This window comes from Echiichthys vipera (assembly GCF_963691815.1).
Source record: "Echiichthys vipera genome assembly, chromosome: 6".
NCBI classification, from domain to species: domain Eukaryota; kingdom Metazoa; phylum Chordata; class Actinopteri; order Perciformes; family Trachinidae; genus Echiichthys; species Echiichthys vipera.
This window is the reverse complement of record NC_139831.1, coordinates 14,049,612-14,072,142: the sequence shown is the minus strand read 5'-3', so window position 1 is coordinate 14,072,142 and position 22,531 is coordinate 14,049,612. Positions and strand designations below refer to the sequence as shown.

The window sequence follows — 22,531 nt, the reverse complement described above, 5'->3', positions numbered from 1 at the left end:
CTAACTAATTAAACAAATCAACACATAGATATAAATGTACTGAATTGTTATTTGTTTATTTATTCTTTTGATATTTAAAATAAACAATCGTGCACAGGCTTAGACTTCTTAAAATTAAATTTAACAGCTGAACCTTAGAATAAAGTAACTTAGATAACAAGCAATGATAAAACTTATTTGTAGATATTTAGTTCAATGTAGAATTCAAAATAAAAAATAGCAGCTGAACCTGATAACACAGTAACTTAAATAACAATGTGCAGAGTTTTGAAGGTGCAGCGCTGTTTGTCCACTCCGACTTGCCGTAGTTGCTGTGCTGGTAAGCTGTTTAGCCAAAGCTGTGGTTTTACCTTTTGCTATTATTTTTCTCAGCTGTACCTTAAGGAACAAATGTCTATAAGTAAGCAGCTATATTTTATTTGAATATGTAAAATTTTGAGTGGTGAAACTTACTTAAAACTGTTGTTGGTTCATGTGGAAAAACATGAACCGGGCTAGGTGCTAATCGCGGCAGCCTGTCATGTATTGTTTTTGTCATTTTTTGTAACTATTACTTAGAAAATTGTAGCACAGGCTATTACATTCTTGTAAACACATTAGAATTTGTGCATTTGTATCTTTATTTCTGTATTTTAGTTCACTGAACTAGGTAAAAATACCTCCATACAGCTGAGTCTTTGCCCGCTCCATGTTGTTGCTGGTGATGGCTGTGAGTCAACCGGCATGGTGCACATGTGCCGCTCATGACCATTTAATGGATTGGTCCAAGGATCTGGTTATTAATCCGATACCCAATTCCAGCTAATTTGTCAATATCGGGATCGATAGCCGAATATAATATCGGATCGGTGCATCCCTACACACAGACACACAAGAGCACTGTGCCGCTGTTCTGCTGAACTTTCTAAAACACTCGAAAAATCACCCAGCGAGCTCAAATCCTGCTTAAGCCGACTTATTGACCTTTGTGGCAACAGGAGTTTGATCCTAGTGGAGGCTTTTCCCCCGATCTGTTTTGTTTCCCCTCATTTCTACCTTCCTTATTTTGCTTTCTTTTCTGTCCGTCTCTCTCTCCTGCTCTCATGGATCCTTTTTTTCTGATTTTACAGAAAACAGCTGTGTCCACCAAACAGCCTCTGATGGGATTAGATGCTTGAACTGTCAGGGTTAGAAGGATGCCGCTGGATGTTAGCGATGTTGGAGGTGAAGGGGTGGTGGACAGGATATCACCTCAAGTGTACTGAGCCCTGAGCTGATGGGAGAAATAAAAATAATTACCCCCCCAAGTCTGAGTCTGCAGGTGTCAGCTTAAGCAGGAGGGAAAGCTCTGCCTCGTGCTGTTGGAGAGGAGAAGCAGGAGAGGCAGCTGCCCTCCAGGCCCTGGAAATGGGAAACAGCTTTTAAATGTCAGACCTCAATGCCTCTGCTTTGTGTTTTTAATCCAAAATGAATCATAAAAGGTTACGCAGAAATATCAGACTTCAGGACTGCTGAACCAGTGTTTTGGCCAACATAAGATTCCTTTAATGGTAGAACTGTAACCCCCCCTTTCGTTTTAACAGTTAGGTGCATGGGAATTCAATGTGACCCAAAACTGCCTCTTTAGTCCGAGCTTAATGAGGCATCATAGTCCAGTGGCTCAGCCATGAAACGGTCTTTTGCTTGTGGAATCAAGATATTTGTGGTTTCTGTTTCATATTGAATCTTGGTTCAATGAACCCTTTATGCACTGTTGCAAATCAAATGCCACACTTTTGTCTATTTCCATTTAAATTGTGGTAGCAGCAGAGCGAGCATTTTCACATTTTTTTTCACTATTTACTGTTTGTAATAATTGTAAAGGATCAAGGAGAAGTCGACACTGACAAGTGAATCAAGCAGCTGTTTGTTGTGACAAACGTTTTTTCAGCAGCTGATTGTATTTTATCATGAAACCCCATAATTCATGAGCCTGATGGTAGGAAATGTGATTAAAAAATTGCAGTCTAATAAATCACTAAAGATTTCATACACTCACTCTTAAAATCGATTTTCACATAAAAGGAAGAGATTGCCTGTGGTCTGCAGCTGGTCCAAAGGTAGGGAATCAATCAAGTTGTTCACTGCTTCATTTTGAGCACAACCACTTTTTTAAAGTTTCTTTGCTTTTACTTGATAAAATTTATGTAGTGCTTTAAACATTTGTAAGTTAAATTTGCAAATATGAGTGAAATTCATCATTTCTGACATGAAATTGAATATTTCATAATAGGTTGATCCCTCAAAAGGCTTAAACTGATAGGACAATGTTATCAGTATTAATGGCAGCATTCAAGAAGAACTTTTTTACATTTTACAATGTTTTGGCAGACATCCTACAGTATTTATAGCACTTAATCAATTTCCATCCTGGAATTTTGTTGATTTTTAAGCGATAATTCAGATTTTTTGAAGTGAGGTTGATGAGGTACTTCTCAATAGTCTGTTTATTACCTATAGATGGCGGTGGGAATGCCCCCATTTTGGAGAAGCAGACAGAAGTCCTGACATGGAAGTTAAGAAACGTACTGCTGCGGACCGGGGCAACAGCTTAATGCATTTTAGTCCCCTAAAAAAAAAATCAAGTTTAATTGTACGAAATATTTAAAATAGTTTTTCTGCTTGAACTGACCCAAAAAGTCAAAATAAAATAAAATTGCACTTTTTTTTCTGCTACAGTAGAATAGCCAGACAGCAGCCTTCTACACAACACACAAACCACAGACTTTAAACTATAACCCACAATAACACCACAATTCAACTCTCCTTAAACATGAACATGCATCTTGTCCTGCACTATAGCTTGTTGAACAAGACACCAAACTAGTGAGTTGCACCCATTAGGCCGATATACAAAAATGTCTGCAGCCACAAGCCTGCAACCAGCTAAACAGTAATGTACCAAACCGTGACATTTTTCCTAATCCTAACCAAGTACTTTTGATGTCTAAACATAACCGGTCACGTAACTGTAGTTTTGGTGCCTAAACCTAAGTGACACCAAAAGGACTTCCGGTCTGTCGCCATTTCATACGATATCATATGAATTTTTGTGCAGAACTTTTTGTGCAATATCATATGAACCTGTTGATGAGAATACGTTGCCCATCTCTCTAAATATCGGCATCGACCATTGAAAAGCCTGTATCGTCAACCACTACACCAAGTAAACATTCTCTGAGGAAAAGTGCTCCGCTAACGTTTGCGAGCTAGATAACCGCAGCACACTAGACAGAATGTAAATGCAGTTGCATTTTTTCCTTGGTGTCTTTGCGTTGTCAGACGTGGTTTTAAAGAGAAACTGAACCACACAAGTGTCACTCAGCCCATGGCTTTTACACTACAGAGCTAATTTTGTCTTGTTCCCCCTCTGGAGTTCAGCTTGTCGGCTGCTGTCAATCAAACAGTAAATTAACCCACACTGACTTTGTTTTAACTGCCAATCACATTCTAGCTGCAGCATCAGTAGAACTTTTTCCCATATGTCAGACTTTTTTCAGTTGAAAAAAGAAATGCTTTAGTAAATTGTCACCTCTCATCTTCTCCACCATCAGTCTCTCCCATAAAAGACTGTTGTTGACTCTGATTGTTTGCAAGGGCATCTGAAATCGATAGCGGTTAGAACAGCGTCTATTACTTATTACACTTCCACACCTCAACAGCAGCTCACCAGACCTGATGAGGAGCACAAACACACACACGCATAAATAAGCACCTCAAGGTCTCCTTCATGTTTGAGCGATCGCAGAAATTATGTGCTGATGACACCTAAACAGATTGTGTAATTACTTTTGCCCCGGTGGCCCTGGCCTGCAACAGAGATTTCCTAGTCCTAAAGCGGGTTATTACCAATCCTGAGTTTTAGTGTTTGGATGCAGCAGACATTTATGGTGTGGTGCAATGTAAATGCAGTTTTCAAGTTCAGATTCTAGGAGAACACAAGACAAGAGTGAAGAGGAAAAAAGATGGAGTTAAAGATTAGAGGTGACATTGGAGAGGGGAGTGTATCCTGAACTCACATTTGGACCCCGTCTGTGCTCGTTTGTTCTATTGTAAGCTGGCAGGCAAAGGTCTTATTTTTTACAGAATATAAACTGCAGAGTAGGGCTGGGTGATATGGACAAAATCGTCTATCCCAATAAAGCTCATTTCATATCTCAGTGACGATATACATCTTCATATAGCATGTTTTCTGGTAATTCAGTAGTCTACATAAAATATCCTCATGGTAGAGCCTGTGAATTAAATACTTGACCAATGAAAATGAGTATTTCCTCATTTTATTAAGGAACTTAAATGCAAAATGAACATAAGGATGGATCAGAATGTAAATCTTTGTCCCATTGATGTAAGTAATGCAGTCGGCCACTGTTTTATTGATTTTGCAATAGCACGATAAAGAAAAATATATAGGATAGATATTTTTATATCGCTTTGACGATGTATATCATCATAAAGCTCAGCCCTGCTGCAGAGCACCGATAAGGTGGTAAAGTCAGCCTATAAACAGACCATGAGGGAGGTGTTGGACACTATGGGGGCTGGTGGTTCATATTCATATCGACATGCTTAAATACACTTTTTCAATTTGCAGATTTATTGTTCCTTGCCGGCGCATGCCTTCAGGCACCTCAGGACAAAAATACTACATTTTGTTCTCACCTGCTAAACAGAAGAAGAGGGAAAGGAAAGTCGAGGACTGAAATGGTAAAGAAATGGGTCATGATTTGTATTTTACTGTGAGGAAATGAGGCTTTTTACACTATAGGCCAGGTTCCTTTTTAATTAGTGTTCAACTGAAGTTACAGAGAAGATTAATAAAGTCTCCTCTGACATGGGCAGTTAATCATTTCACTGCCACTGACTGGACTGTCAGGACTTCAGGTGAGCTCAGTCAGAGTTGTGACACTGTAGCCCCGGTGTCATATTTATAGTGTTTCATCATTCTTCAGTCTGTATTTTATATTTTTACATTCATTCATCAACGTCATGCTGGCCCTTACAGTTCTCATGATGACTCACTCGTACAAAATGAAATGCCTCCTCGTCAATAATCTGAAGTATATTTTCCAACAACAGGAATTTAATTTGTGTGAAATACCCCAGTTGAAGCAAAGATGAACCATGTTGCAGAGGTGTAAATAACAAATCAGTGCTGTGGTCTCCTCAGAGTAAGCAGGTGGTATTGGTGACACAATCTGAGTAGAGAAATGGGAGAGGGAGAGAGACTGCTTCAAGCGTACACGGTACACTGTGGGAAATTGATTTATCAAAAGCAATAAATAAACACTGCAATTACTCAACAAATGTAGGAAAGCAGCCCTCCTCTGCCAACACAGCCTCACACCCAACACGTCTCTGCACACCATTTGCATGCAGTTGCAACATCAAGGTGCATACTGCCACCTAATGGACATGTTTTTATGATCCACTTAGAAATATTCAAATATTATCAGACCTAATAGTCAGCCTTACAGAGATATTGCCCTGAGAACAGACAATCTGTCAGGGATATACTGTATATTATTATAATATATATTTTATGTTTTTATTTATATTGGTAGTAAAAACTGGTGGCGGTTACTTCATACTCCTTCCTCATGTACAAATGGGAACCTAACCTAAATTAAGGATTCCATTATGTTTTTCCATGGCCCATGAAACAGTAGTTGGGAACATGAACTTCTCCAACTCAAGAATGGGAAAGTGGTTTAGTGCTCCCACAGAATGTTTTTTTTTTTAAATGTCTTTATTACTCATACTAAATACTCATAACCTTCCCCTGAGCGCTCCCTGTGTCATCTATAATGTCTTGTTCAATTCATTGTCTATGGAGCAGCTCAACACTTTATTGATGACATCACAAATTTGAGGTTTAGCACTTGAGAAACTCGATGAAGACTTTTTGTGGTAAACTTTTTTTTTTATTCAAGGGACCTTGACTTTTGTTGTTGTTAGACTTAGACTTTGGGATGACTCCCGCAAGGAAATTGAGAAATTGAGGGATTAATGGGCATGGTCTATTTACTTTCCTCAACAATGTCCCAGGCATTGCCTCAACACTGTCTCTGGTTTAAGTTCCTCAGTGAAGCATTGGTCAGGTGAGGATTTCCACAACCGAGTTATTCTAGGCATCAAATCATGTCCACACAGCATGCCGCCCTCTGAGGAAAGTTACAGAGGCCTGCCAGTTTATTCAGCTGACACACAGTACTCCTGTCACTGTAATTCCCTCCAGACATTACACTCTGACGAGACGTCTCAAGTGCCCAAAGAGCATTCATGCTGCCCTTTTACAAACACACTGACAAAATCTGTAAGGACTCATATGCAGATAGTTTATTATTTAAGTTTGTCCCCATTCAATATGCACATGTATACATGTACACAGAAAGAGTTATTGATTGGTTATACTAGTGGTAAAGTGATCCATTCCTGGCATGACTCTGGTGCCAGAAATGGGAGACAAAATCCTCAGTCTTTGTTCTGTGCAAAAAGGCCATTTTCGAGTTTAGTCAAAGCTACAAGCTGTCAGCTGTCTGAGAGAGCCAATTAAGTAAGAATCTTTCAAAGTTATCTACAAAATTCTCTTTGTCTATTCGCTAGACAGGTTTGCCTTGCTTTCACAGGCAGACACTTTAGTAACCCCTGTGGAACATTTCACTTTTAAGTAACTTAAAAGGTGTGTCTGTCTGTAGAGTCTGTAGTTTATTGAGGACGTAGTGGGTGGTGTCAAACTCCCAGTCTGCAGCAGCTGATGGTGGGATAAACAAACAATAACAAAGACTAGACTGCGTACATAAGCTACTTTTGCAGACATTATGGATGGGGATGAACCGTCTGAAAGCCAGCGATGGTTGTTTGCTGTAGAAATTTGAGACTTTCAAATTCAAAAAACTTTATTTGTCCCCGGGGGGCAATTCAGGGCACACAGAGCAGCAAATAACGACAGTGCAACTATACAAAAACATTTTAACCTATCATAAGTGATCATATAATACCTTTGTATTATATGATCACTGTTTTGTAAATGTAAGTGTGCTGAACTCTCCCCCTACATATTAGGACTTAGCTTGGGAACCATATGGGGCCACTTTATCCTACGATAAAACACACGGTTTAAAGATGAGTCCAATAACACTGCACTTCTAACCTGTTTGCCCAGAGCCGAGAGTTTTTGCCATGTTCTGCCTGCTGGTCTAAATTTCATGTTGATGAGAAATCAACTGTTGTGGTGCTGTGACATGTTGGTGGAGGGATGGAGCCAGAGTCTACTTGGTCTCAATGATCTACATAGAGAAAGGGTCCAAAAATAACTAATTCACAATGCATCCCCAGTAGTAAAATCAATAAATAAATACCCTTTACATCTTGATCGCTCTCTGCTGATGTTTTTATTCCACCTTTAACCTTCTCTCATGGGAGTAAGAAAACCTGGAATAACTGAGATGCGGATTGTGAGATTTATAATGAATCTTTCATGTGCAAAGATGTTTTTTCCCTCCAGTGACAACTCATCTGCACTCTAGTTCAAGTGAAGTGCAATTACTTTATTTTCTCCCTGGGACCAAGCGCACACATAATCTGTCTTGGTTTATTTCCCATATCACATTGACATAAATGCATTTTTTTTTTTTATCCTCCACCTACTATATCACAGCAACATCACTTACACATTATAGACTCTCCCTGTCTTCCTGTGTGAGGAGAACCTCTATGTATAATGGTCAAAGACACTCTTCTGTCTCAGGGGAAGTTGCTAATTTTGGAGCGTAGCACACGAAACAAAACAAACAGTCTCCCACATGAAAAGCCTCATGAATATTTATAGGTAGGGATCACAGTGGACTATTATTATCATTACACCTCTCTTCATGCAAGAAATGTAAAGCCTGCAGACGTGCCAAGTTTCAAAATGAAAGATGTCTCCTTATTCTTGATGCATCATTTCATTTCTTTTAGGTAAATAAGCATGAAAGGTTGTATGAAAATGAGTCTGTTCTTTCTCCATAAATAAGGATTGTGAAGATGTCTGCCATTTTGCAGCTTATTTCATCATCATTTTTGCCACTTTTTAAATGAGAATTTTGAAGAAATGCACTGAAAGCAGAGAAAAATGTGTTGGCACCATTTTTCTCTTTTCATTTTCTAAGTTTGTTGAGCAGAGCCGTACCATGCAGTGGAAACATAAACACTAAGTTGAGCATACAGAGACAATTTCTTGGGTATTATGTAAGCTGCAATGAAGCTTTGTCTCCACTAAGATGAACATTATGAGCGTCCTGCTTTGCTGCTTGCCAACCTTCAGATGTTTTCAAATCTGTCTTGGCTGCCTGTTCTGCTCTCTTTTTTGATGTTCTCTAAAAGAGACAAGGGGCTGCATTCATGAGGCTTCCTCTAGTACAGAGAGTTGCTCCTACTGACAGAATTCAAAGAAACTAAGATTTCCCCTTATAGTTAAGACAAGATCCAAGTAAGCACAAGTTGTTGACAAAGCATATTAGCTCTTAAGAGAGCTCCTCAGGTAAAAACTGAGGGAGGACATCAGGAAGCTTGAGAGTTTCTTAAGCAAAGGAGAAAAAAAAATGCAAAGAGGCAGGAGAAATGTTCTCCTTACCCTGAATTTTGTTGATGAAAAGCTACAGATAAGATCGTTGATGTTTTTGTCAACAGAAAGTAAATGAACATGAGCAAATAAAAGAATTGCTGTAGTCAACATGAATATACTTTTCAAAAATGTTGTAGGCTACTTTTAAAGTACTGCTTACGATTTATTCAAGATTTTCAATACATAAAATAGTACTCATAATTACACCATGTCTTAATAGACTACATTCTAAAATGAGACCTTGATTTCCCATTGCTTCTTTTTTGTTTAGTTAAATCTACCAATCACATTTTTTTTTTTAAATAATGCGTCTCACCTAGCGACAGGGTCAGCTATACATCCTCACTAAAGTCAAAGTTTGTCCCTTCCTTTCTCAGAGTTGCTCTAAAAATGCTCCTAAATCAATCCTAAGCTAGCAGACCTTGCTAATAAAGTGGAGGCTAAATTTGGAGCTCTCGGAAAATACTCATTGAAGCTTTATGAATATGGCCTCGGGAGAAGATCATAGTTGTACAGTCCACACACTTACTCCCTCAACCCACAACCACTCAAATTAGTTTTTTGTGGGTCTCTCCTGCCATCTGGTGGACAAATGTCTTCTCTACATGGATGTTCTCTAGAGTGTCAAATCCGTTTTCTTTCTTACAGTATGTGGGCTTTACTGCAAAAAATGCTGTATTTACACCTTGGAGGCTTTTTATTTTCAGAAATCCACCTCAGGGCTTGAAAAGTGAATAAATTCATGTCCGGCGTGGACAAAGTGAGAGCAGACAACTGGCTGAAAGATCACCTGAGCAGAACTTTCGAAGGCAGAACCAAACCGATACAAGTTCTCGTTGCAGTCGATGTACAATGTCCTCCTGAGCCCTTCCAGACTGTTCAGCTGGGACCTGACTGAATCACCTGCTTACAAACTCTGCCAGAAAAGGAGATCCTTGGAGCACATCCTCAGCTGCAAATTCCAAAAGAGAGGGGGAGTACCGCTGCTGCCACAACCAAGTTCTGTGGCAAGTGGCAGACGCCATCTTCACAGGCATCAGCCACAGCAGGCAGATATATCCAACAAAGCGAACAATCGCATTTGTTCAAGCTGGGAAAGGCCTTAACCCCAGCCAAAGGCCCAGGGCGGTCAGCTTGAAGTGGCAAGGGACTGTCAGTTCCTGGTTGACCTGTAGTGAGTAAAAACCTGTATTCCTGTACAGTACCATAGAAACTGCAACACTCGCCAGACATGGGCCTGATGTCTTCGGCAACTGAGCAAGCTGTTTTGTCGGAGCTAACTGTCCCTTGGGAAGATCGGCTGCAGGAGGCACAAGAAAGGAAGAGAGCCAAATATGCAGATCTGGTAAGCCCACTGGGAGCAAACTAAAGTGGGCTGCAGGGGCTTCTCAGGTCTGTCTCTTCACCGGGTTTTATGACACCTAGGGATTTGTGGGCTCCAAAGAAAAGAGCCATCAGGAAAATCTTGGAAGCCACTGAAAAAGCTTTCAACTCTGGTTGAGGTCGGGTGATGCATGGTATAATACGCCACCTGGACAGAAGTCAGGGCTTGATCATTCCTGGTTGGGTCTCCTAGGTGACGGTATCTGACGATAAGACCCAAAACACCTGATGACCCAGGGTGTAACAGATACCTTCTGATGCTCACCCTGTATTAACAGCACAGTATGTTCCAATCAGTCAAATGTAATATGGCTGCTTCAGCATTTCCAGCCAGCAATCTTGTCACCATCCAAATGTGTGGACACTGACTGTATTCAATCAGTTCTTTATGACTAAAAGTTTGTTTCAAACACTTATTCATGCATTTCATACTCTAGATTGTCTTTGAGTGTCACTTTGAAGAAATAGGACATACAGAACATCTACAAGCACCAGAGAATACAAAGTGACACTACCTGCCAGTGTTGTAGGATGGAGTAAGCACAGGTCAGTCATACATGGAGATGAAGATTTTAAACATTGTACCATTTCTGAGAATGTCCCACATAAGGAAATATTTATGCTGAATGGGTTAAATTCAGAGAATACATTTCGTTTCAATGTATGCAAGTGATGAGAAATTACTTAAAGGAACCTAATCTTTAAGTTATCATTATCTATTTAGAATGAGGGATTAGTTCAACCGCAGTGTCCTCTGTGAATGTATTTTTTTACAAAATAAGTGACTGAAAAGACTTCCTGTTGATTCACATCCAGTTTGAGACCTGGGTGTCCTGGACAGTGTGCACATGGCCAAGTCCATACTGTTTCAGTGACTCTCACTCATTTTCATTTGATTCGGTTCCATGAAGCAAATTCAACATAGTTCAAACTAAGTAACTATGGCAACCTGTGCTGGGGAACAAGTTGAGTTTTCGTTATTGAACCTAATCAAATGTAAATTAGGCAGATTAACCAAAATAAGACAAACTCACTTTATGGAACAGGCCTCTAGACATCTACGCCAGCCAGCAGAGAAAATCGAAATCGAAAAAAAACAAAAAATCTATCTGAATGTAACTTTTGCTTCCAGGACATGGTGTTGACATATTCAAGTTTAAGAATTCTTGAAAATCTTTTGCAACAACCGTGTTATCACTGTGGGTATCCATTTACAGGCTCTTCACTGTGGTGGGATTACCTGCTATCACTGTGAATCATATTCAAGGGTCTGCACTCAGGCAAGTACAGCACAGTCTGAATTTCAAAAATGCACTTGCAAATTGTTTACTCCTCCAACTCTGTTGGTTCAAACAATTTGACAGCATTTGAAAGTGTGTCCTCCTCCTCAGGTGGCCCTCAGGCTTGCCAAACATGATTTTACATCTTGTCTAAGTGACTGAGCCGGTACATTAAGTATGGAAGCCCAGAGAGTCAAGTGAGATTAAAACAAAAACATTTTGTAACTTTGATCTAAATTGTTTTCTCTCCTGTGTTTATGACTCAAGGACAGGAAGAAAGTTTTTCTGTGAAATAAGTGGAGGGAACATTTTTTGGAGGACTACATTTTTTGTGAACCGCGTCATCTGACGGGACGCAAAGGTGGACCCTGTTGCCTACCAGTGCAATTCCAAAAACGAACTATTTAGAACATGAGTAGTGGTGCTCTCTTGTTATTACAAAAACACTCCTGACTACATAAATGTTCTTCTCCTGCCACATATGAAAAACATACCTTGGAAAGTTCATCCTTACAAATCTGTTTCCACCTGTTCTTAAGTCATTAACAGAGTCAGGATTAGAAAAAATCAAAAAACGTAGCTTCTTAAATACTTTCTTTTAACTTTTTATGAAAAAGTTCTCTGGGGTCTAAATCACCTTATTTTATGGATTTTGTTTTTCTCTTTTCTTCTATGGGGCCTTTTAATTTGTTGCAATTTCCTTGCTTTCCACCGTATCGCACAATATACCTCAGCAGAGTTGCTCGGTTGTCATGGAGCTGTAGATGTTTAAATGTTCTCTTCTCGCCCAACAGCTGCTGAATGGACCATGTGGTCAGATTTTTTTGTTGTTTCCAACTGTCTCAATTGAATGAGTTATAATGAAACATGACATCACAAACTGTATATTAATTGGGGGTTTTTGTGTAATTACTATGCCTTTCTCACACACTGGGCTCTGATTCACCTCCATACAGGGATAACACAGCCGAAGACCCACCACAAGTGAAATGGACAGTGAGTATAAATACACATATTCACTAAACTTACTGAAGTTAACATGAACCGCAATCAAAATGAATTAAATTTTAGTCACGTATGAGCTGCTGTACATCCATGACTTGATCTGTATTCCCATTAACACACCTTAAACACATATTTGAATTGATGTTGATTATGTTTAAGCATGTGAAGGGACTTTCTAAGCCAATATCTGAGAAAAAGCCCCTTCCACCTGCCGACCTTATCTAGTCTGCTTTGGTTACTGTGACCTTTGGATATGTTTTGTTGGAACTGTGTGAAAAGTCAAACACTAAATCGCACACGGGCTCGTGCACAAAATGACACACAAACACTAAAACGGCTTCAGTTCCAAAAGCTTTTACACTTGTTTTTGTTTTCTCTCTTGAAGAAAAGAGTTGTTCCTTCATTTAGTAAATGCAACAATTATGTGTCATTGTGGTATATTGTTTTAGTTGTAGAGTTAGTTAAAAACATTTTTCCATAGCACTCCACATAGTACCTTTTTTTTTTTTAACTGTCATAGCTCACTTTCTCATCTGTAGTTTTTGTCATTTAGCACCAAAGAGGAAAAAAAAGATACACTCTTGAAACATATCTTCTCTCAGAATTTCTTGTGGTTGGCTAACCAAAATCGAACCGCACCAAAGTTTGTTTGGAAACGGACCAAGACCCCTCTTTTGCAGGCAGTCTCTTCTGTTATCTGTTCTCTGCAAAACTTGGCAGAAATGCAACAGTGACACATCAAAGCCGAACTCTGGGCAGTGTCACCGGGTCAAGGAAGAGGCTCACAGAAGTGATTATGAGACACTCTGACACAGGAACAGGAGTTGCACTTCACATAAAAATACATCCCCAGCTAGAGGAAACCATCTACTCACACAGCACATAACTAGCTAACAACCTCCAGGGATGTGAGGTCTCTTCCACTGGGCTGTTTCTAGTGCACCAACAGTTCACCTCTGTCAAACTCCTGCTGCACATAAGAATCCTTAAGCAACTCTTGTTAGGCCCATTTTCTCATTCAGTCACACTATCAGGGGTCTATAAGTTATAAATAATTACATTATTACCTGTTTCTTGAATAGACTATTATAAACTGGTTATAAGACATTATTGAGAACAAATTCTGGGCTGACGGGTTGTAAGTATTTACTGACAGGACTTGATAGATTTGTGTAAACGTTAGCATCTGTGTTTTATTGACCTGTTAACTTTTCGTGATGGCTTATTTGAAAGTGATAAGCAACTGACTTCTTTTGCTAACTTTTATTAACAACTGAAATCAATTCTTACCTTTCTGGCATGTCGCTCAGCACTTAGTAAAAATTTGAACATGAACAACTTCGCCTTCGTCCAAAGTCCCACTCTCTTCCCCTCGCCTGACCTCTGATGCTTCCTTCTCCCCCAACGAGTGCAGTGAGAAAGTGAGCAGCGCAAGTGAAACGCTGGTTTGTTTACACTACCGGTGAAGTTAGCATCAACTAATCTTCCTTATTCAAATAACATAGTATTACAGAACTATAGTAACCGATAGTTGATAGCACCTTGATGCTGTGTTATCCCATGTAATGTTGCATTCTAGGATTAGGCAAACTAAAAGTAACTGTTGAGCAGAAACTCTGCGACCATCTCATCTCTTTTTAGTCGGGCAGGAAGCTCAGCAAATCATTTTATTCGGACCGAAGGAAATGATTGGTCAGACTTTTATCAGAAATATGAGAATTTAATATTTTTGAGTTTCGACACCTCACATTAGATTTATTTTACATTTTAGAGTGTCATACGCTTATAAGGAGCATTTTAAGATTACAAAAGAAAAGTGTAAAAATGCAAGAAAGGTAAGAACTGCTTTCATTTAAACTTTCTGCAGACTATATTGCCATGACAAGGTACTTTTCACAACCTGGCAACCCAAATGCTGTAGACTTAACAGCTTATAACTGATATATAAAGAATGTTAATTGTGTAGACTATTAGACTATTATTATCAATGTCTTCTTTCACTTAACAATTACCTTTAGTTCCCCACTGCATGAATATTGTGGCTTATTTGAGAACTAGCAGCTGGTTTATTTAACTGCGGGACAAAAAAAAGTTGAATTATCGTTTGGTTTCTTGCACATTCAGAATATTCATTACATAAAATGAGAAAGTCGCACCCTGGTCTCATCAGAAAACGTCAATAACGAGAAGTTCAAGGCTAGAGCTTAACATATGTTGTTAGGACGGTCGCTCAGCAACCCATGCTGTCCACCTTAACAGCACTGAGGTTTTTCAGCTACACCATGAGGCAATGTTGCGCAATCGGCGCATGCCACGGTAGCTTACGTTTTCCTGCTTGTCAGCATTAACTGAGGCGCCGGGGAGCGACAGACTAACGCACGGACACACATCACTGCACGAGTCAACATAAACCGACCATCGTGAGTGTGCATCACTGACAAACTAACAGTCGTCACACCGATGAGAAAAACCTAACTGATCTGGGGCTGATAACTCTCGTTCCTGTTCCACATAAACATCCCTCTGACAGTCGGCGGTCCCATAAATGATTATCTGCGTGCACTCCCCTCCCCTCTTGTTGGGCGCATCCTAATGGCCAGTTTCCCACCTGTCCACCATCTCTTCCACGCGCCCCTGTTATTTAAAGGGCACGAGCACACACTGAAAGCTGCACTCTGACAGAGAAGGGTACCATACACTAACCCTCTTTTAATTCATCTTTAATTCTCAGACTACACTGGAACTTTAAATATCTTTAAATTACAATAAGTTCAAATAAGCCAAAGAGCACCATGGAGGAAGGTATGAGCAAAAAGGAATTCTCATTTTTACTGGTGTGGAGATTGAAAGGCGTCCGTAAACCTGATGCAACTGATGTTGGTCATTGTTGGAGCTGCCACATGTTGTTTTTGTGCAAATTGTTCACTCAGCTGGTGGAAGTAATCCTACTGTCAACACTGTGCTGGAATGTGTCAGTAGTTGGGCTGAAAGTTTGGCTTGAATGTTTACCTGCAGTTATCCTCATGCTTAGTGTGTAAGCAGATAGTGGACTGTGAAGACATTAACTTTACACATGTTTTACTGGACGATTGGAGGTTAGTGCTCACTACGCTGCCTTGCTGGGAACTTTGGCAAATGTTTGGATTTATGGGGCGTACTGGATAAAAAGCAACAGACGTTCAGGGACGTTTAGAAGGAGTTTGTTTGTCCTTGTTTAATTGTTACTATATATTTGTTGTTGCTTCTTTTTTTAAATACAAAAGACATAGTACATTTATTAACCAGTACATTTTGTCTTTTGAATTGCATTAATACCTCTTTTTCCTAAGCAAATGAAACCGACCATGACATTGGAAAAGAAAATACTGCATGCCCTGCAGACAAAAAGCATGCAAAACATAAAAGTGCTGAATTCTGGGGAAATCATCACAGTGGCTACACAGTGTATTTTCTACATCAGTGTATTGTTTTAAGTTTGCTTGCTGTGACCAGACAAATAATTTATCTGCGTTTGAAGAATTTTAGCTCAAAAGTTATGCATTAACATCACTGTAAAATGTCACTTTTAAACTGAACAATGTGACAGGAGTTGACAAAAACTTGACTCAGAGTTAATTGAGTACTGCTTTTTGTTGTCTCAACTACATGATGGATCAATACAGGCAGGGGTCCATGAACTTTGCCACATATAGAAGTAGTAGTAGTAGTCTCGTTCCTCTCACCTTTTTTGTTTGACTAAACAGTAAAAAAGTTGCATACAGTTCCTGTTCTTGTTCATTATGTAATGATGCATATTTTATAAGCAGTTTTGTTTGTGTACAACTGCCCTTTTTGCTCATCTAAATGGATGCCCTTGTGCTTCCCAGCTCGTAGCAACATGACAGAGTTTTGGAAGGAGCACTCTCAGGCTGCCACAGTGGAGGAGATGATGTTGGACTCTCGTGCCAGGGAGCTGACGGAGCAAGAGCTGCCTGAGATCCTGTCCATGCTGCCCTGCCTGACTGGATCCAGAGTGCTGGAACTGGGAGCTGGCATCGGGTGAGAGTGCAGCTGCAAAAAAAAAAAAAACTTAAAATGTGGTTCTGCACTTAATGAAGATGGCTAGATTTATACTTGCATGTCTCTACAGTCGTTACACCAGCCACTTGCTGACCATGGCCGGCCATGTGACGGCTGTGGACTTCATGGAAAGCTTTGTGGAGAAGAACAGGCAAGACAATGGTCACCATAGCAACGCTAAATTCATCCAAGCTGACGTCACAAAGCTGGATATCCCCAAAGAAAGGTGCGTGTTAAGATATCTGTTGTTTAGAAACACTTTGGATTTTCAATTTTCAGCCGTGCAATGCTCTGAGGATGATAGCACCAGTCTGACTGAGAGATCTCAACAACTATTGGACGGATCATAAGTTGGTTTAGACATTTATTGACTGCAGACAAATTCGACTGACTTTGATGATCCCCTGACTTTCTGTACCCTAGTGTACCGTAGTGTTACATGAGTTCTACTTAAATGCCACGACAAATATTGCAGGCAATTTACATCCACAATTCATCAGTCAAACACCTTAGCTTTTAATTATATTTTAATGTATCCATCCATTATTCCCCTCAGCATTGACTTCATCTTCTCCAACTGGCTGCTGATGTACCTGAACGACGAGGAGGTAGAGTCCTTTATGGAGAAGATGTTGGGCTGGCTGCGGCCCGGTGGCTTTCTTTTCTTCAGAGAGTCGTGCAACCACCGGTCAGGTACAGAGTGTACAGTAAAACCTCCAGAATCTCTATTTCATCAATGATTTACACATTGATGAGAATTGAATCTGACCCAGGAAATTGAAATGGGAACATTTGCGTCAGCTGATTATGAATGTTTAGCAACAGTAGCCAATATCTTTTTACAGATACAGTAAGGATTTGTTTTAACTTTTTAAGGTGACTCCAAGAGGGACTTCAACCCCACCTGCTACCGCACTGAGGCACACTACAGCAACCTTGTGTCATCACTGCAAGTGGACAGGCAGGAGGGTGTCAAAAAGTTTGGTTTCGACATTGTGTTGAAAAAAAAAGTTCAGGCCTATGTTGAGGTAGGGTCATTTAAATCTTGATGTAAAACTTTGTAAAATAAAATAGTAAAATAGGACATGGCAGTGTGTAATGTCGAGTATACATAGTTAACCCTCTTATTTCTCCACTCTACTCCGTCTACGTCTCTATGCTTTCTGTCCTCCGTTAAAAGATGAAAAACAATCCTAATCAGATCTGCTGGCTTCTGGAGAAGGTTCCCCGCTCGACAAGCAATCAGAACGGATTCAACACCTTCCAGCAGTTCCTGGACAACCAGCAGTACACCAACCGAGGCATCCTACGCTACGAGAAGATGTTCGGTGCAGGTTACGTCAGCACAGGCGGGTCCAGCACAACTAAGGTAGGGATCAAGTCGGGAAAACCAGCAGCAATTTTTCCAGTACTTCGGTTTATCACAAATGAACCATCTCAACTAATGATACTACCACCAGTCTCCACTGGATTTTGTGTTTGTTAATCATCAAATGTTTGCATTCTAGCTTACTAAACTTAGATGGTGAACGTGACTATGACTATACCTGCTTAATATCAGCATGTTAGCATGTTGACTTTAGCATTTAGCTCACAACACTGCTGTTCCCGAATACATCCCCACTGGGTAGATAGTGTGGCTGTAGAGTCTTGGTTTTGCTATCAGACAAATGCTACAAATGACCTTCAACAGCAACAGAACCGGCTTTTACCGTAGAAGCTTTATCAGCCGATATTCCTCTCCCCTCCTGCTTCCTCTCCTCCTCTTTTAATGTGAGATATGACGCAGATGTGTGAGTTGATGATGAGCAAAATTATAGAAATAAACTCTATTGCACAAAAACTACTCTCCTCATTATATTCATCGTAATAGTGATGGGAATTATGGCTCTTTGTTGGGAGCCGGATCTCATGGTTCGGATCCTTTCCAAGGGTCGCTCAAAAGAGAATATCAATCAGGCATTGTGCATGCACGTCTGCATGTTGCGCATGTTGGATAAAAGTGTCAGTAAAAAGTGTCTTTTGTGTGTTTTAAGTGTAACAGCTCTCTGTGCATTCTTCATCCCACTGTTGCTTTAGTCACTGTCAAGGCCACAGGAGAAGGAGGATGAGGAAGTGTTGCAAAGCGACAGCGTGACCATGAACCGGGTGCTGCACATCTTAGGCAGGCAGTGATATTTGGAAAAAGCGATTAAAAGGCACTCAAGTACGACTCGGTTCCCATCTTTTATACCAAAGAACCTGATCGTTCGTGAACTTAACATCTCTTCGTCCCAATCATCCTTATTTCTCCGACAATGGAGATACTGAACACTTAAAGTATATAATGAATTCTTTTTTTGTGCTCACAGGAGTTTGTGGACCTGCTGAACCTGAAGCCCGGACAGAAAGTTCTAGATGTTGGCTGTGGCATCGGTGGAGGAGACTTCTACATGGCAAAGGTAAACCGAAGAATCTGGCATAGTTAGGGTAATGACCGTAATAATGACGATAAAAGGATTGAAAGGGCTGTAGTGACTGCAGTGATTGTTACTTCTTAGACCTTTGGAGTGGAGGTTCTTGGTCTGGACCTGTCAGACAACATGGTGGATATCGCCATGGAGAGGGCGAACGCTGAGAAACTGCCATCAGTACGTAAATGTTGCCTTGTCCTATAATCTTAAATACTTAAATACCACAGATTGATTAAAGGGGAACTACGCCCATTTTCCAACATTCATACATGTTATTCCTGTAGTCTAAGACGGTCCAAAAAATATTAGTTAAGATACACAACATGCTAAAACCCAAACGTGTGATCCCATCAAGTTTAAAGTCTGAACTGCTCCATAGACAACGTACTTCTCTGGTTTCTTGCTAATGTTCGCACACATTGATTGAACTTTCCTTGGCCATGGAAATACCATTTTGCAATTCTTAATTTAGATGGTGTTCCCCTTTTTAATGTCTTCTTTCTTTAATAAGTAATGGCATGCACTCTACTTCAGGTCCAGTTTGAGGTGGCTGATGCCACGAAGAGGTCGTTCCCGGAAGGTTCCTTTGATGTGATCTACAGCAGAGACACAATCTTGCATATAGATGACAAACTGGCCCTCTTCAAACGCTTCCATGTGAGCATTTTCTCATTCTTTTACTGGTAGAATTAAGTAATTTAATCGATTTTAAAACCTTTTTGAATTTGTAGCTTGGAGATTAAATCTGGCAAATCTTCACTAACTGCCTTTCCCAAAGTGCCTTTTTTATGTGACTTTTCTGCCTTATGTTTTCATTCTCCGTGTTCTTTGTGTCCAGTCATGGTTAAAGCCAGGTGGCAAGTTGCTTATTAGTGATTACTGCTGTGGGGAGAAGCCCTGGACACCGGTGTTCGAGGCCTACGTCAAACAGAGAGGCTACGTCCTCTATACACCCTCACAGTATGGCAAGGTAAATGTGCATTAGAGCTTTATTATGCAACTGTTTGTGAAAGGACTACACTGCCCTATAGGGAGTTCAACTCTATGGTCTCTTTACCAATATGTGACGAGACTATTAGCACACAAATTATTACAGTAGTAGTAGTACACTGCAGTGTCTGTTCATACACGGTACCATCCAATATATGCAGTAAATGATAAATCCGCCGATTTTAACTGATGACAGATATATCAGTGTTTGCGGATGTTGACTAATAAGTTCCAAGAAATATAAGTACACAAATGCCAAATGATTTTCTTTATCCATATTATGATTTACAATGTGTTGGAGAAACTGGAGTGTAGTGGACTATTTCAATTTTTCTGATTATTAAATAGTGAGAAGCTTGTTTTGTCTCTGTTTGTTAGTCTTTTCCAATTTATTCTGTAATGTTTTGGTTAGGATGTCAGTTATATTGTCTCTATGTAGAATAGCTGCTGCAATGCTTTTGCTAATGTGGATTCTAATAAACAAAACTAAAGATAGTTTGTCCTATCTCATAGTAAAAGATAATAAAGATAATAAAAATATAAAATACCCTAAAAAGTCAAATAAAAAAAGGAGCCAAAACTCACACTATAACAAGTATGATCCTTAAACCTAGCTATTATAGGTTGCATATGTTTTAATGAGTCCCAAATCTGTTTTAAGCCCCCATTGAAGATGTATGTCTGCGCACAGGTATGTTAAAGGTTTGCTGCTTTGCAGTGACTGAAGGTGAAGTGAAGAAACAACCAGATTCACATATTGGGTAACTCCTGAAAAGTCCACCATGTGTTTCTAATTTACTACTACTGTCCATCAGCTGGTGGTGCTGTCGCTACTTTTTTTTTTACATAATCTGTCGAATGCACCTTATATTATTATATTATTATATTATTACTTTGCACTACAATTAGATCGCTTATTTATCCATTTTTATGCATCTTTTTATATTGCCTTTTTGATGCGTCTATGTGTCTTTCTCTCTATCTTTATATCTATCTATCTCACGATCTCTCTCTTCTCCTGTAGTTCATTCAGGAAGCTGGTTTCTGCAGTGTGCGGTCGGAAGACCGGACGGCCCAGTTCATTCAGGTGATAAAGACAGAGCTGCAGAGAGCAGAGGCCATCAAGGATGAATTCATTCAGGTTAGTAGCACAACCTTTCAACCTAATGACACCAACTAAACCTAAATTCCTCATCCAAATTCTTTGGACAAAATGCTTATCATACCTGCATTTGTCCTCTGCAGGAATTCTCTGAGGAAGACTATTTTGCAATAGTAAATGGATGGAGAGAAAAACTGGAACGTTCCACCAGTGGAGCCCAACGATGGGGACTCTTTTATGCAACAAGGGATTGAGGATTTTATGCATTAGAGTTGAGATGATAATAAAAAAAGGAATTTTTATTTCCTTATTTCTTTATTGTCTATGCGTTTGTCCATGAATTGTAAGAACCTGTTATGGAAAGCTAAAGCTTAAAGCTAAAGTTGCAATAATCATCCGTGTGTGTATTTTACAATACTGACATGTTATTGACATGATCTAACAATCTTTCATCCATCCCTCTTCAACTGCTTGTCCCTAACGGGGTCGCAGGAGGGCTGGAGCTGATCCCAGCTGACATTGGGCCTGAGGCGGGGTACACCCTGGACAGGACGTCTATGACAGGGCACATAGAGACAGAAAATCATTCACACTCACATTCACACCTACGGGCAACACGTATTTGGACTGTGGGAGGAAGCCAGAGAACTGGGAGAGGTCCCACACAGACACGGGAAGAACATTCAAATTATATTTGTTCTTGCCCATTTAAGCATGAGAATGAGAATTTTGTCACAGCTTATTTATGTAGACATGGAGCAAAGAAAATGTTTTAATATTGAATAAATCATTATTTTATTACCCAGATGAAATAAATAAATAAAATAGACTTTTGATGTTGTTCACACTTCACATTATTCACACATTAACACATGCTCATGGACACAACCACAAGTACACAAAAACAGAACAAAAACACTGTTCATCACATAACCCACATTACTGATTCTTGGAAATTTGGATACAACATGTCCCACTAAGAAAAGTGTGAATTCTGTTGGAAATGAAAAACATTTTCATGAATAAAATTAATCTAGGTTATAGTCAGGGGTTCCTTTGCACAAGTCTAAGGTTATTTTATTGGTTTATATTTTATTTGTGTATTAATTTAATGATAACTTGCCCATTGCCTACAACATCAGTTGTCCTCGGATAGAATAATCATTTCACCTTGATTATGAAAGCAAAAAGTAATAATTGAATTTAATAATATCTTTACCACATGAAAGTGTACATTGTAATATGTATTAAAACTACAAACAATATTTACAATTATTTCTGGTTGCTCAAAATGTGTCCCACATATTCTTCACCACCGTCAGATGTTATTAAAAGTAGCCATAATCAGGTAGCTACAAGGTCAATTACCTTCCTGAGGACCCCACAAGCTCTTGTAAGTTTCCTATTTTCTCCTAAACTTGTCCATATTTTTGGACACTGCTACTGTCGCAACCATAACATGTCAACAGTGTCTCTTTGTATGAAAAAGATAAGATTTTGACATAAATGTACACTTTTAAAGAAGAGGTCCGAAGTAGCTAGCAACAGAGGGGAAACAAGATAGCTAATGTGAGGAACTCTTGCATATCATATGAACGATCAGGTCTTTGTCACCACCGTCAGGTTGTCTGGT

General features: G+C 39.6%; 1 protein-coding gene across 1 annotated transcript; it reads left to right on the top strand.

Moving 5' to 3' along the window:
- Positions 1–16,171: 16,171 nt before the first annotated feature.
- On the top strand, positions 16,172–21,152 carry pmt (phosphoethanolamine methyltransferase; the record flags this gene model as incomplete). The annotated part of the gene is made up of 11 exons (XM_083915235.1): positions 16,172–16,332; positions 16,424–16,579; positions 16,910–17,046; positions 17,230–17,381; positions 17,534–17,722; positions 18,705–18,794; positions 18,894–18,983; positions 19,341–19,463; positions 19,645–19,776; positions 20,821–20,937; positions 21,042–21,152. 11 exons carry the CDS (start codon positions 16,172–16,174, stop codon positions 21,150–21,152), a joined length of 1,458 nt encoding a protein of 485 aa, XP_083771361.1.
- Between the last annotated feature and the right edge of the window lie 1,379 nt (positions 21,153–22,531).